This window comes from Garra rufa, chromosome 25, assembly GCF_049309525.1.
Source record: "Garra rufa chromosome 25, GarRuf1.0, whole genome shotgun sequence".
Classification (NCBI taxonomy): domain Eukaryota; kingdom Metazoa; phylum Chordata; class Actinopteri; order Cypriniformes; family Cyprinidae; genus Garra; species Garra rufa.
Window position 1 is genome coordinate 30176953 of NC_133385.1, and position 14234 is coordinate 30191186.

The window sequence follows — 14234 nt, forward strand, 5'->3', positions numbered from 1 at the left end:
TAACAAATGACTCTTATGAACCTGATCTTTTAGTAAATCAAAAACATTCAGGACGACCAGCGTAGTCTGATTCACTAACAAATGACTCTTATGAACCTGATCTTTTAGTAAATCAAAAACATTCAGGACGACCAGCGTAGTCTGATTCACTAACAAATGACTCTTATGAACTTGATCTTTTAGTAAATCAAAAACATTCAGGACGACCAGCGTAGTCTGATTCACTAACAAATGACTCTTATGAACCTGATCTTTTAGTAAATCAAAAACATTCAGGACGACCAGAGGAGTCAGATTCACTAACAAATGACTCTTATGAACCTGATCTTTTAGTAAATCAAAAACATTCAGGACGACCAGCGTAGTCTGATTCACTAACAAATGACTCTTATGAACCTGATCTTTTAGTAAATCAAAAACATTCAGGACGACCAGAGGAGTCAGATTCACTAACAAATGACTCTTATGAACCTGATCTTTTAGTAAATCAAAAACATTCAGGACGACCAGAGGAGTCAGATTCACTAACAAATGACTCTTATGAACCTGATCTTTTAGTAAATCAAAAACATTCAGGACGACCAGAGGAGTCTGATTCACTAACAAATGACTCTTATGAACCTGATCTTTTAGTAAATCAAAAACATTCAGGACGACCAGAGGAGTCAGATTCACTAACAAATGACTCTTATGAACCTGATCTTTTAGTAAATCAAAAACATTCAGGACGACCAGAGGAGTCTGATTCACTAACAAATGACTCTTATGAACCTGATCTTTTAGTAAATCAAAAACATTCAGGACGACCAGAGGAGTCAGATTCACTAACAAATGACTCTTATGAACCTGATCTTTTAGTAAATCAAAAACATTCAGGACGACCAGAGGAGTCTGATTCACTAACAAATGAATCTTATGAACCTGATCTTTTAGTAAATCAAAAACATTCAGGACGACCAGAGTAGTCAGATTCACTAACAAATGAATCTTATGAACCTGATCTTTTAGTAAATCAAAAACATTCAGGACGACCAGAGGAGTCAGATTCACTAACAAATGACTCTTATGAACCTGATCTTTTAGTAAATCAAAAACATTCAGGACGACCAGAGGAGTCTGATTCACTAACAAATGAATCTTATGAACCTGATCTTTTAGTAAATCAAAAACATTCAGGACGACCAGAGGAGTCAGATTCACTAACAAATGACTCTTATGAACCTGATCTTTTAGTAAATCAAAAACATTCAGGACGACCAGAGGAGTCAGATTCACTAACAAATGACTCTTATGAACCTGATCTTTTAGTAAATCAAAAACATTCAGGACGACCAGAGGAGTCAGATTCACTAACAAATGACTCTTATGAACCTGATCTTTTAGTAAATCAAAAACATTCAGGACGACCAGAGGAGTCTGATTCACTAACAAATGAATCTTATGAACCTGATCTTTTAGTAAATCAAAAACATTCAGGACGACCAGAGGAGTCAGATTCACTAACAAATGACTCTTATGAACCTGATCTTTTAGTAAATCAAAAACATTCAGGACGACCAGAGGAGTCTGATTCACTAACAAATGAATCTTATGAACCTGATCTTTTAGTAAATCAAAAACATTCAGGACGACCAGAGTAGTCAGATTCACTAACAAATGAATCTTATGAACCTGATCTTTTAGTAAATCAAAAACATTCAAGACGACCAGAGTAGTCAGATTCACTAACAAATGACTCTTATGAACCTGATCTTTTAGTAAATCAAAAACATTCAGGACGACCAGCGTAGTCTGATTCACTAACAAATGACTCTTATGAACCTGATCTTTTAGTAAATCAAAAACATTCAGGACGACCAGCGTAGTCTGATTCACTAACAAATGACTCTTATGAACCTGATCTTTTAGTAAATCAAAAACATTCAGGACGACCAGCGTAGTCTGATTCACTAACAAATGACTCTTATGAACCTGATCTTTTAGTAAATCAAAAACATTCAGGACGACCAGAGGAGTCAGATTCACTAACAAATGACTCTTATGAACCTGATCTTTTAGTAAATCAAAAACATTCAGGACGACCAGAGGAGTCTGATTCACTAACAAATGAATCTTATGAACCTGATCTTTTAGTAAATCAAAAACATTCAGGACGACCAGAGTAGTCAGATTCACTAACAAATGAATCTTATGAACCTGATCTTTTAGTAAATCAAAAACATTCAAGACGACCAGAGTAGTCAGATTCACTAACAAATGACTCTCATGAGCCGGTTCTTTTTAGTAAGTCAGAACAGTGTAAAAGTGTAGTCTTGATACACAAACAAATGACTCATAAGTTTGTTCTTTTAAAAAAGTCAAAAACATACAGCACAACCAGTATAGCTTGTCTAAAATGCCTGTCCCACTTAAATGCCTCTCAGAAAAGTTTCTCCATGTTGTAATCACAGAAGTTGTGGTATGAACACAGAGAAAGTAAATAGTTTTTCTCAACAAAGAAAGATGTTTCAATAAACACGTCTTGATTCCTGAGCAGGTTGGAGTTTTTTTTAGCATAAAAGCAGGTACTCAGCTCCACTCAATATAACCAGGCGAGCGCACTCTGAATGGATGCCAGCGGAGAAGCCTGTCTTTTCTTGTGTCGGCTAGATGTGCTCTTAGATAATATACCTTATCTAATCAATGCTTTGTAAGGGTGGAAAAGACTCATGCCTGCTTCTACAGGATGAACTATCCTGCTTAAAAAGCAAAGTGCTTAACCTTTAATCAATACCCATCATTTCTCTTCTCTTTCTCTATTCCTCAAACTCAATAACAGCATTGATTTATGATCATGGTAATCATGATAAACGGCGTTACAAAAAGTCTTAACAATGCCTACACATTTGTCTTTTTTCACTCTCGTTTCTTTAGTCGATTTTTGCATTTTAGGACAGGATTGTGTTATTAAAATAATAACTCTGTTACAAGAACTACTGAGCTTTTATGTCTAGACAAGACACAAAGGTTTGTCTAAAAAGTATAATTATTATTCTCTGATTCCTTGTTCTGGCTAAATTTTAAGGCAGTACTGCATGTATCAATTGCAGAAAAAACAGTCCCAGAATGCACTGCGCTGAGCTCGGTAGGAAAGTCTGTTATAAATGTATACATTTCATTGTAGTGCCGTACAATAAAAATGACTTATTTTTACCCAGTATTTGTGCACTGTGTATCAAGTTGTTAGCTTAGCAGAATGCTAAACCAAGCTTTACAATGGACTTAGCTAAACATCTGGTTGTTAACTTAGCAACAGGCTCATGCCAAACCCAATGGGAATCACGTGTAGGAAAGGTTACTATGCACTTCTCAAGCAAAACACTATTATCAATGTGAGTGTGGTTGTTAGATTAGCAACACGCTAATGTCAAACTCAAAGGGAATCAATTGTGGGATGCGTTTACAGTGCACTTTGTAAACAAAACATCTGGTTGTTAGCTTAGCAACAGGCTAAAGCTAAACCCAAGATGAATCAATTGTAGGACAAGGTTACTATGCACTTTGCAAGCAAAACACTAAATATGAATATCTGGTTATTATCTTATTATCTTAACAGCACGCTAATCTGAAACTTGATTAGAATCAATTGTGGGACAAAGTTACTGTGCACTTTGCGAACAAATTACTTTTGTGCATTTCACTCACTCTAGTGTTGTTTCAATCCCACATGGCCTTCTCTTTTTCCCAGACCACAAAATTAGATTTTAAAAAATGTTCTAAGGGATAAAATGAAAATTAATATATTTTTTAACAAAAATCCTGATCTTGACCATTGGATTCTGTCCATAAGCACAGCTGTTCACTCCAACTCACCCAGGAAACCATACAAGCTGCAAGAAATCAAAACGCAAAGTGAATTACAATGCCTTAAAAAAAAAAAAAAAAAAAAATAAAAAAAAATCAGTGTACTTTCTTCACGAAGTTGAGCATCTCTAAACTGAAAGTTAAGTTGTCAGTTGACAGATGGTGAGAACTTGATGTGAAGAGCACAACAGATATATTTACCTCAGAGAAGAATGTACACAGATGGAACTTTGTTGTGTTTTTACTAATCTTGATTTGTCAAAACAGTGCACTCATGTGCTTTTTCTGGGCGAGTCGGAGTAAAGTGAGGTGCTAAAAGAGTCTCACGAATGTGCAGTTGTGCACATAAGAGCAATTAAATGTCGGTTTGTTTGTTCTCATACACCCCCAGAACACTTACAATATAGAGCACATGTCGCATGGGACCATTCAGTGATACTTTTGCATATTTTTGTAAAGTTTGATGCTAGTCTCTATCCGCTGCCATTAAATGGAAGAGCGCAAGAAGGAAATTTCTTTAAATTTCAGCCTGAAACAGAAACAAGCCCTGTTGAAAAAAACAGCATATGCTGGTTAGGTATGTTTTGGTGCTGGGATGCTGGTTTATGCTGGTCCTTAGCTGGTCATGTTGCTGGTCAAGGACCAGCATAAACCAGCAAATGACTTTCTTCTTTCAGATGAATACAATCGGAGTTATATTAAAACATGTCCTGGCTTTTCCAAGCTTTATAATGGCAGCAAATGGCTGCTGAGATTTTGAAGTCCAATAAAGTGAATCCATCCATCTTAAAAAGTACTCCACACTGCTCTACCGGGTTAATAAAGGCCTTTTGAAGCTAATTGATGCATTTGCGTAAGAAAAATATCCATATTTTCAACTTATAGACCAATTTGTAGTAGATTTTACGTCACTTACACGCATACCGTGGCGGAAAAACACTGGTAACAAGTGGAGTGAAATGGGTAAAATCCATGGAATAAGAGAAAAAAATATATATATTGTACTTTTTGATGCCAGAATCAGAAAAATAATAATTTTTTATAGAATACTGTCATCAAAGTTGCCACTTGAAGTTAAAAGTTGATGTTTAAACGAATAGACTATGGATGAAAACTGCTATGATTACTCTACTTTTAAAGCATAAATTTGATTTAAACAATATGTCTACATAGTATTCACATACTCGAATATTTGCATACTCGACGCATTGTATTAGCCTTACAGTTACAGCATGACATAATATTTAAACCTATTACTATTAACATTTTACATACCATGCTTATTTCCTCTCAAAATTCTGACTTTTTTCTCACAAATGCAAGTTTATATCTCCTAGTTAGGACTTTATAACTCAATTCTCAGGGGAGAAAACCCAGAGCCGAGGAGAAAAGAGAGAATGACGAGTTGTTTTTTCTTTTTTTTTTTTTACAAATTCTCATTTTGTACTTCTAATTCATGACTGGTGTTTGTTTTTCTCTCCTTTCTGTGCGTCCACATTTGTCACTTATTACTAGAGCTTACACTATGCCTATGTCTCACGTCGTCCACTGGAACGCCACTCTCACACTTAACATAAACTAGAAATTACAGTTTAAAGTTTAAATTATGGTCAGTGAATTTTTAAAAAAAATCTAATTAATTACATGTTTCAATTATTGAAACTAATTAATCGCAAACTAAAAGTAGCAAGTAGACATTGCAAATAGCTTTAGAAACTTTATTGGACTTCAAAAAATCAACACCCATTCACTGCCATTATAAGCTTGGAAGAGCCAGGACATTTTTAAATATAACTCTAATGGCATTTGTCTGAAAGAATAAAGCCATACACACCTAGAATGGCTTGAGGGTGAGTAAATCATGGGGGTAAATTTAATTTTTAGGCAACTAACCCTTTAATTATGCACAACATCCCTGTAGAAGTAGTTCCTCAGGAAGTTCTGAAACTATGAGAAACATCAGGGTGTGTTTCTTTGATATTGTTGTAAACCATTTTGGATGGCAGTGAAAATATAGACAAAACAATGCATTTATTATACTGACTGACATTCATCATATAAACAGGGTTGTTCTTTGATATCTAATCTGCGGCTAATTATGACTCTCCTTGATTAAAATAAAGTAATTAAGGCATTATTAACATCCACCAGTAATGAATAAGCCTCGTAATTCACTGCACACATCACAAGAGATCAACAAAGAATCCCTGGTCTTATGGCAAACATTAGCAGCGAGTTTATGATAATAAAGCTTTCATGTTGGCAAATTTGCTTTTAATCATCTCAAAATGGGTTTAGTGCTTTGGTCTGTTTTCTTGCCCCCTCTATAGACTTTCCTAAATATCTCCATTCAGTGATCTTCATTAGAAAAAAACATCAGATGGTGGAGAAGGAGGGTTAAATGCTGTGTTTCCATTCAGGTCTGGGATCATAGCGTCATTCCCCAGGGGGCACTTCCTTCATCCAGCCCCACGTCAAGGGCAGTAATAGGTGAAACACTTACACGCGGTACACCGGATGAATAATGCACATAAAATCAAATGCTCTTTAGTGACTCACAGCCAACGGTCAAGAGCAGGTGAGGTGTGCTGTGTGTAAGAAAAAACGGCTTTCAAATTTTCTGTGCTTTTAATGTAGTAAACCCATAATACAGTTACAGATCTACTGCTTTTCTGATACATTGTCTAATAAATGTGCAATAAAAGTAATTATTCCATATATATATATATATATATATATATATATATATATATGGAATAAGGTCAAAAGTTTACATCCCCCTTCCAAAATAAGAGGAATCATACAAAATGCATGTTTTTGTTTATTTAGTACTGACCAGAATACGATATTTCACATAAAAGATGTTTACATATAGTCCACAAGAGAAAATAATAGCTGAATTTATAAAAATGATCCCATTCAAAAGTTTACATTAGAAAATTCTCAATACTGTGTTGTTACCTGAATGATCCACAGCTGTGTTTTTTGTTTAGAGATAGTTATTCATGAGTCCCTTGTTTGTCCTGAACAATTCAACTGCCTGCTGTTCTTCAGAAAAATCTTTCAGGTCCCACAAATTCTTTGGTTTTTCAGCATTTTTGTGTATTTGAACCCTTTTCAGCAGTGACTGTATGATTTTGGGTTCCATCTTTCACACGGAGGGCAACTGAGGGACTCATATGCAAGAATTACAGAAGGTTCAAATGCTAAATGATGCTTCAGAAGGAAAAAAGATGCATTAAGAGCCAGGGGGTGAAAACTTTTGAACAGAATAAAGATGTGTATATATGTATATATGTATATATATATATATATATATATATATATATTTTTTTTTTTTCATTTAGTACTGCTCTTCAGAAGCAACAGAAGATACTTACGTGTTTCCCAGAAGAAAAAATAAGTCCCTCAGTTGTCCTCAGTGTGAAAAGATGGATCTCAAAGGGTTCAAATGCACAAAAATGCTGGAAAACCAAAGAATTTGTAGGACCTGAAGGATTTTTTCTGGAGAACAGCGGCCAGTTTAACTGTTTAGGACAAAAAAGGGACTCACAAACAACTATCGCTAAACAAAAAAAACACACCTGTGGATCATTCAGGTAACACCACAGTATTAAGAATCAAGGGAGATTCAGGGTCATTTTTATAAATTCAATTATTATTTTCTCTTGTGGACTATATGTAAACATCTTTCATGTGAAATATCTTATTCAGGTCAGTACTAAACAAAAAACATCATGCATTTTGATAGATCCCTCTTCTGAAAGGGGGATGTAAACTTTTGACCTCAACTGTATATATATATATATATATATATATATATATATATATATATATATATATATATAATTCTATATTCTGACAACAGCCTCAATCTGGCATCCCGGATGTCTATTATCCTCTACTTTTACAAATGGAAATGGAAAACCTAAATATAAAGGCTTAAATCATCTAGGCAGTGTATTATCTCCTGGAGTACAAATCTAAAAAGGTGCCTCGCGGTTACTATCTATACACTCAGGTTCACGAAATGAGGTCGGATTAGTTTATGCATTATTAAATACACTCAAGATAAAGGCCAGGCTATGGATCACTTTACAGCCACACATATGGAAACAAACCCACTGCTAATTCCAGCAGATCCATTTGAAGCCATTATTAATGGAGCATTAGTGCAGAGTGCTGAATTAAAATGGTTTGCTGCCTGAAACAGGCTTTTTATGGAAAGACTAGAAATACGATATGCTAATCGACCATTGGTACACTGCTTATTTGAAGCGGAAAAAGGTGTTTCTATCTTTGAAGTGACACCGCTCTTTCTTGGATGTGGTATTTAAATCACAGCAGTCGTACGGCTGTAAATGATGCGAGCGCTTTGAGCGGAGCGGAGAAAGGCGATCATTAAATGCCCGATCAGATAAAGGCCAGCAATTTCCTCCAATTACCAACCCAATCAACACCATCAGGGGTAAAATAACTGCATCAATAGACATGAGTGTGGGAGGTTTGTTTACAAAGGACACATTGAGGCCCTTGATTGGACAACAGGAAGTGAAATACACAAACATACACAGCATGCACATTTCTGTATTAATGACTGTGTATATACAGTATGTACTTACTGCACAGACTTGGACGCCTGAGACCTGAACTTGGTAAACTCTCCTGGTGCGGTCCATTCAGATCCCAGCTGAAACACAGAACAAACCAACAGGATTCCTTGATCATTAATTGGGTTTAAATAAATTATCTGCTAAATGAGATTTCACTTATAGTTCAGGAATAGTTCAGCCAAAAATGCTGAAAATGTACTGAAATAAATGTATATTAGTTTGTTTCTTCATCAGATTTGGAGAAATGTAGCATTACATCACTTGCTCATCAATGGATCCTCTGTAGTGAATGGGTGCCATCAGAATGAGACTCCAAACAGCTGATAAAAACATCATGATAATCCACAACTAATCCACACCACTCCAGTCAATCAATTACCTTGTAAAGTGAACAAAACTGCACGTTTGTAAGAAACAATTCCATTGCTAAGACATTTTTTAATTTCAAACTGTTTCACCTGGCTAAAAAAAATAAATCCTCTATGCAGAATATTGATTACTCCAGTAAAAAAGTAATCTTGTCTCCATCAGGAGAGAAATGTGCACAGATCAAGCACTGTTTACACTTGAAAACAGTTCAAAACAGTTCTAAATTAATTTGTTGGCGGATTTTGATGTGAGACGACAATAGGTGATGGACGTTTTTCACTGGAGAAGCTGTTATTATTATTGATTATTTTCACCAGCAGTGACTGTTTAAAGTTAAAATGCATTTGTTTCTTGCAAACTAAATATTTTCACTTTACAAGATGTTAATTGATGGATTGGAGTGGTGTGGATTACTTGTGGATTATTGTAATGTTTATATCAGATGTTTGGACTCTCATTCTGACGGCACCCATTCACTGCAGTGGATCCATTGGTGAGCAAAAGATGTAATGTTACATTTCTCCAAATCTGTTCCCCATTAAGAAAAAAACTCATCAACATATTGGAGGCGAGTAAATTTATATCATATTTAAATTTTAGGGTGAATTTTTTTGGTGCCAAAAATTTTTAACTCACTTTTTTTGTGCTGTACCTTTAAAGACTTTTAGGTAAACATTTGAAATAAGGAACAAAAATTTGCCATGTTAACTCATGAGAAACGCTGAAGACTGACACCATTTCAACAATGTCCTTACTACCTTTCTGGGCCTTGAATGTATCAGTTACGTTGCTGTCTATGGAGGATCAGAAAGCTCTCGGGATTCATCCAAAATACCATAATTTGGGTCCTATTATGCTTTTTCACTTTTTTTTTTATTTTAGCCAGTGTGTGGTGTGTATGTTTGGGCATAAAAACATCTACAAAGTTACAAATCTCAAAGTTCATTCCAAAGGGAGATATTTAGTTTTTAAAAATTCCCTTTTCAAGAACTACAACGAATGGCTCCTTTGGACTACAGAGTTTGTTTTCTGGATGCCATTATGTCACAATGTGGTCCATTAGAATAGCATCAAATAAATCCCGGCTACGGAAATTCTAACCATTGGTGGGTAGGGAGGGACGAAGTGGGGGATTCGCCTATCTTTAGCGATGTAGCATGGACAGCTGCTTCTAGGATGCTTCAGCGAGCCGCAGGGAGGCTCGTATAAAAGCAAGCATTGACTAAAGTGTTCGTGGACTGCTCCGGTAGCCGTGCTGGAGCTGCATCATTGACGTGTGCGGTACAGAGGGTCGAAACAAATGCGGAGCCACGGCTGATGTAACAAGCATTGACTAGAGTGGCGATCATCGGTGGCCGCGACGGAGACGTGTGCAGTGTGTGGTAAGAGATTTATTCATCATACAGTGTAGACGGCTTCACTAGCCTTATGCTGGAGCTGGTTTCAGGCATGTAAATAATTAAATTAATTAGCACAATAATGATAATGTAATGTATTGGCGATCTCGCAGGCTGATGATAGGACGAACACTACTGTAGCGTATTATTTACTCACCCTCCATGTATCCTAGGTGTATATGACTTCCTTCTTTCAGACGAATGCAATCGGAGTTATAGTGGTGTGAAAAAGTGTTGGCCCCCTTCTTGTTTTTTTTTTACATTTTTTTTGCATGTTTGTCACACTTTAATGTTTCAGATCATCAAACTAATTTAAATATTAATCAAGGGTAACACAAGTAAACACAACAGTCAGTTTTTAAATGAAGGGTTTCCAAACCCACATGGCCCTGTGTGAAAAAGTGTTTCACACAGGGCCTCCAGCGAACCACAGTGAGAGCCATTATCCACAAATGGCGAAAACATGAAACAGTGGTGAACCTTCCCAGGAGTGGCGGCCGACCAAAATTACCCCAAGAGCGCAGCGACGACTCATCCAAGAGGTCACAAAAGACCCCACAACAACATCTAAAGAACTGCTTGCCTCAGTTGAGGTCAGTGTTCATGACTCCACCATTAGAAAGAGACTGGGCAAAAATGGCCTGCATGGCAGAGGTCCAAGACGAAAACCGCTGCTGAGCAAAAAGAACATAAAGGCTCGTCTCAGTTTTGCCAGAACACATCCTGATGATCCCCAAGACTTTTGGGAAAATACTCTGTGGACTGATGAGACAAGTTGTACTTTTTGGAAGGTGTGTGTCCCATTACATCTGGCATAAAAGTAACACAGCATTTCAGAAAAAGAACATCATACCAACAGTAAAATATGGTGGTGGTGGTGTGATGGTCTGGGGCTGTTTTGCTGCTTCTGGACGTAGGAGACTTGCTGTGATAAATGGAACCATGAATTCTGCTGTCTACCAAAAAATCCTGAAAGACAATGTCCGTCCATCTGTTCATGACCTCAAGCTGAAGCAAACTTGGGTTCTGCAGCAGGACAATGATCCAAAACACACCAGCAAATCCACCTCTGAATGGCTGAAGAAAAACAAAATGAAGACTTTGGAGTGGCCTAGTCAAAGTCCTAACCTGAAAACCCTCCAATGTGACTGAATTACAACAATTCTGCCAAGACGAATGGGCCAAAATTCCTGTACAGCGCTGTAACAGACTCATTGCAAGTTATCGCAAACGCTTGATTCCAGTTGTTGCTGCTAAGGGTGGTCCTGCCAGTTAAGTTTAGGGGCAAACACTTTTTCACACAGGGCCATGTGGGTTTAGATTTTGCTTTCCCTTCGTAATAAAAAACTTTATTCAAAAACTGCATGTTGTGTTTACTTGTGTTATCTTTGATTAATATTTACATTTGTTTGATGATCTAAAACATTAATGTGTGACAAACATGCAAAAAATTAAAAATCAGGAATGGGGCCAACACTTTTTCATACCACTGTATATTAAAAATACGCCTGGCACACTTAAGCTTTAGATCGGCAAAGTATCTCACATGGCTCCGGACGGGTTAGTAAAAGCCTCCTTTAGCGATCCCATTTTTTTGTAAAAAAAAAAAAAAAAAATCCGTATTTAAAATGTAAGAATCACTTTATTCTAGCTTGCACAGTTGTGCCACGCCCCTTGCTGGTTTGGGAAGGGGCGTGGCAGTACTGAAACGCCATCTAAGCTGTTCGCCAATTGATATGCAGTGGGACTGCTAACCAATCACAACACATTTCGTTTTTCGTAAGGCAGGCCTTCATCAAACCCGGAACTAATCGAGCCATTTGTGCAAGCCTGGGGAGAAAGATACTGTAATAATGTAAATTATGTAAAAAATAATGTTTTTTTTTTGAACCACCAAGCATGAGAGCATGTTCTAGTGCACCCCCAAAACAAAATAAAGACTTTGTAAAAGAGCATAACAGGACCCTTTTAAAACATTCAGAATGGTCTCATTCCCTAATAACACTTCTTACAATCAAATCTTTTTACTATATACAACCCAAAACATCCTTCTCTTGACCCGCAGGCCGAGCAAAGTGACTTCCCCACCAACTAACGCGTGCTTTTGGAGCAGTGATCCAAAATGACATTTCCTGCGCTCCATCCCAGCATGCCTCACTTTAATTGTCATGTGTGGCATATCTCTCTCGCTCTCAATACTTCTCTTCACATCACACGTCGATGTAATGAATCATAATGCCTCCTGGATCATCCACAATCCCCGCTGCCCTCAAAGACGCCTTTCATTCATCACACACACACACACACACACACACACACACACACACTGACCAACAAAGTCCCGCAGTCCTCCAGATTCCCCACACTTGCCCCTCTTTTCGCCAAAAGGAGCGTGTGTACTGTCGCACACACCTTGCGCGGCCGTCAGGATCAACACACACGTGTGACTCAGCCAATGCTAATCACCTCCGCTGCCAAACACAACTTTCCTCTCGCGGATTAGAGGACAAAGATGTATGTGTGTGTGTTTGTGCATCTGCCTCTAGAGGCGAAAGCTGCAGTATATTTCCACTTGAAGGTGACTAGAGGAAAATCCGAGGGTAAACATTGGGTGGAAACTCCTTGCTAGCGCACTTGTTAGCGTCAATGTGTTAAGTTCAATAAAAATCAACGCTTTAAAAGAGAAAAGACATTTATTTCCGCAAATGCTGTTTTGCAAATAAAATTTAATTAAAAACAAGACAGACACACATGGTTATTCCACCCTAGTACCATTTCCCTCCAAAACAGTGGGAGGGATACCTATAATGCTTTACAGCTAGAAGATTTCTATTTACACAAATGAGTCATTTTTCTGCATGAGCTCCGCAGAACATCCACCCGCTAAAGGGAAAAATGTGAATGGCGCTTATGGAAATTTTTTTCGGCTACAGGGCGTTGTTGTGTCGTTTATAATCGAGTATTCTGGGTGTTTGTATGTATTTGCTTGCTGGTCTGAGTCAAAAGAGCACACTCATAGTTTCCAGATATGGATGGAGTCATCCTTTAAGTGTATGTCTATTGAATTTGTTTGACTTGTTGTATTGTCACCAAGCAGAACCAAAAAACTAAACTCTGGAAAATGTGTTCTCCCTCATGTCATTCTACACCTGTATGATGATCTTTCTTCTGCAGAACACAAAAGAAGATATTCTGAAGTATGTTTGGAATCCATTGACTTTCAATGTATAGACAAAAAAAAAAAAAAAAAACCTATAGGAATGCTGGTGTTTGTTGTCATTAAAGTTGATGTTATTACCAGGGCTTGAAAATTTGGTCACAAACTATCAGCGCTGAGCAGTGTTAATTTTGTCAATGAAGACAACAACGGAAAAAATTTGTTAACAAACATTTTTTATGTGACTAAGACGAAGCATTGACCAGCTAAAACTAATATCTGATGATAAAAACTATGACAACATTTACGCTGCGTCTTCGTTAACAAGAGACGAGACGGGACTAGAATGTTATTTGAGGACTACCGGACATTCAAAATACATCCTATAGGCTAAGTTAACTGTCTTCTCTTTCAAAATGTGCAGTATTTAGTATATCTTCTTAAGGGACAATACTATAGAAATGAAACTTGGATATATTTTAGATTAGTCAGTGTGCAGCTTGTATAGCAGGATATGCTATAGATGCATGAGTGCTGCCAGCATTGCTTTAAAGGTTGCAGAAGGTGAAGGTCAGCTTGTCTGAGCTCAGACCATACACCGCACACTGCAACAAGTCGGTTTGCATAGTCGCCGTCCCTTGTCTGAAGCTGGCTCACAAGAAAGCCCGCAAACAGTTTGCTGAAGACAACCAATCCAAGAGCATGAATTACTGGAACCATGTCCTGTGGTCTGATGAGACTATAAGATAAACTTGTTTGGCTCAGATGGTGTCCAGCATGTGTGGTGATGCCCTGGTGAGGAGTACCAAGAAAATTGTGTCTTGCCTACAGTCAAGCATGGTGGTGGTAGCATCA

General features: G+C 37.3%; 1 protein-coding gene across 1 annotated transcript in view; it reads right to left on the reverse strand.

Annotated features, from left to right (window-relative positions):
* Window positions 1–14234, reverse strand: part of b4galnt4a (beta-1,4-N-acetyl-galactosaminyl transferase 4a) — a 240420-nt gene that overhangs the window by 70904 nt on the left and 155282 nt on the right. Inside the window, exon 7 of the mRNA XM_073831802.1 lies at window positions 8466–8533. Coding sequence (XP_073687903.1) covers window positions 8466–8533 — 68 coding nt within the window. The remainder of the gene's footprint in view (window positions 1–8465; window positions 8534–14234) is intronic.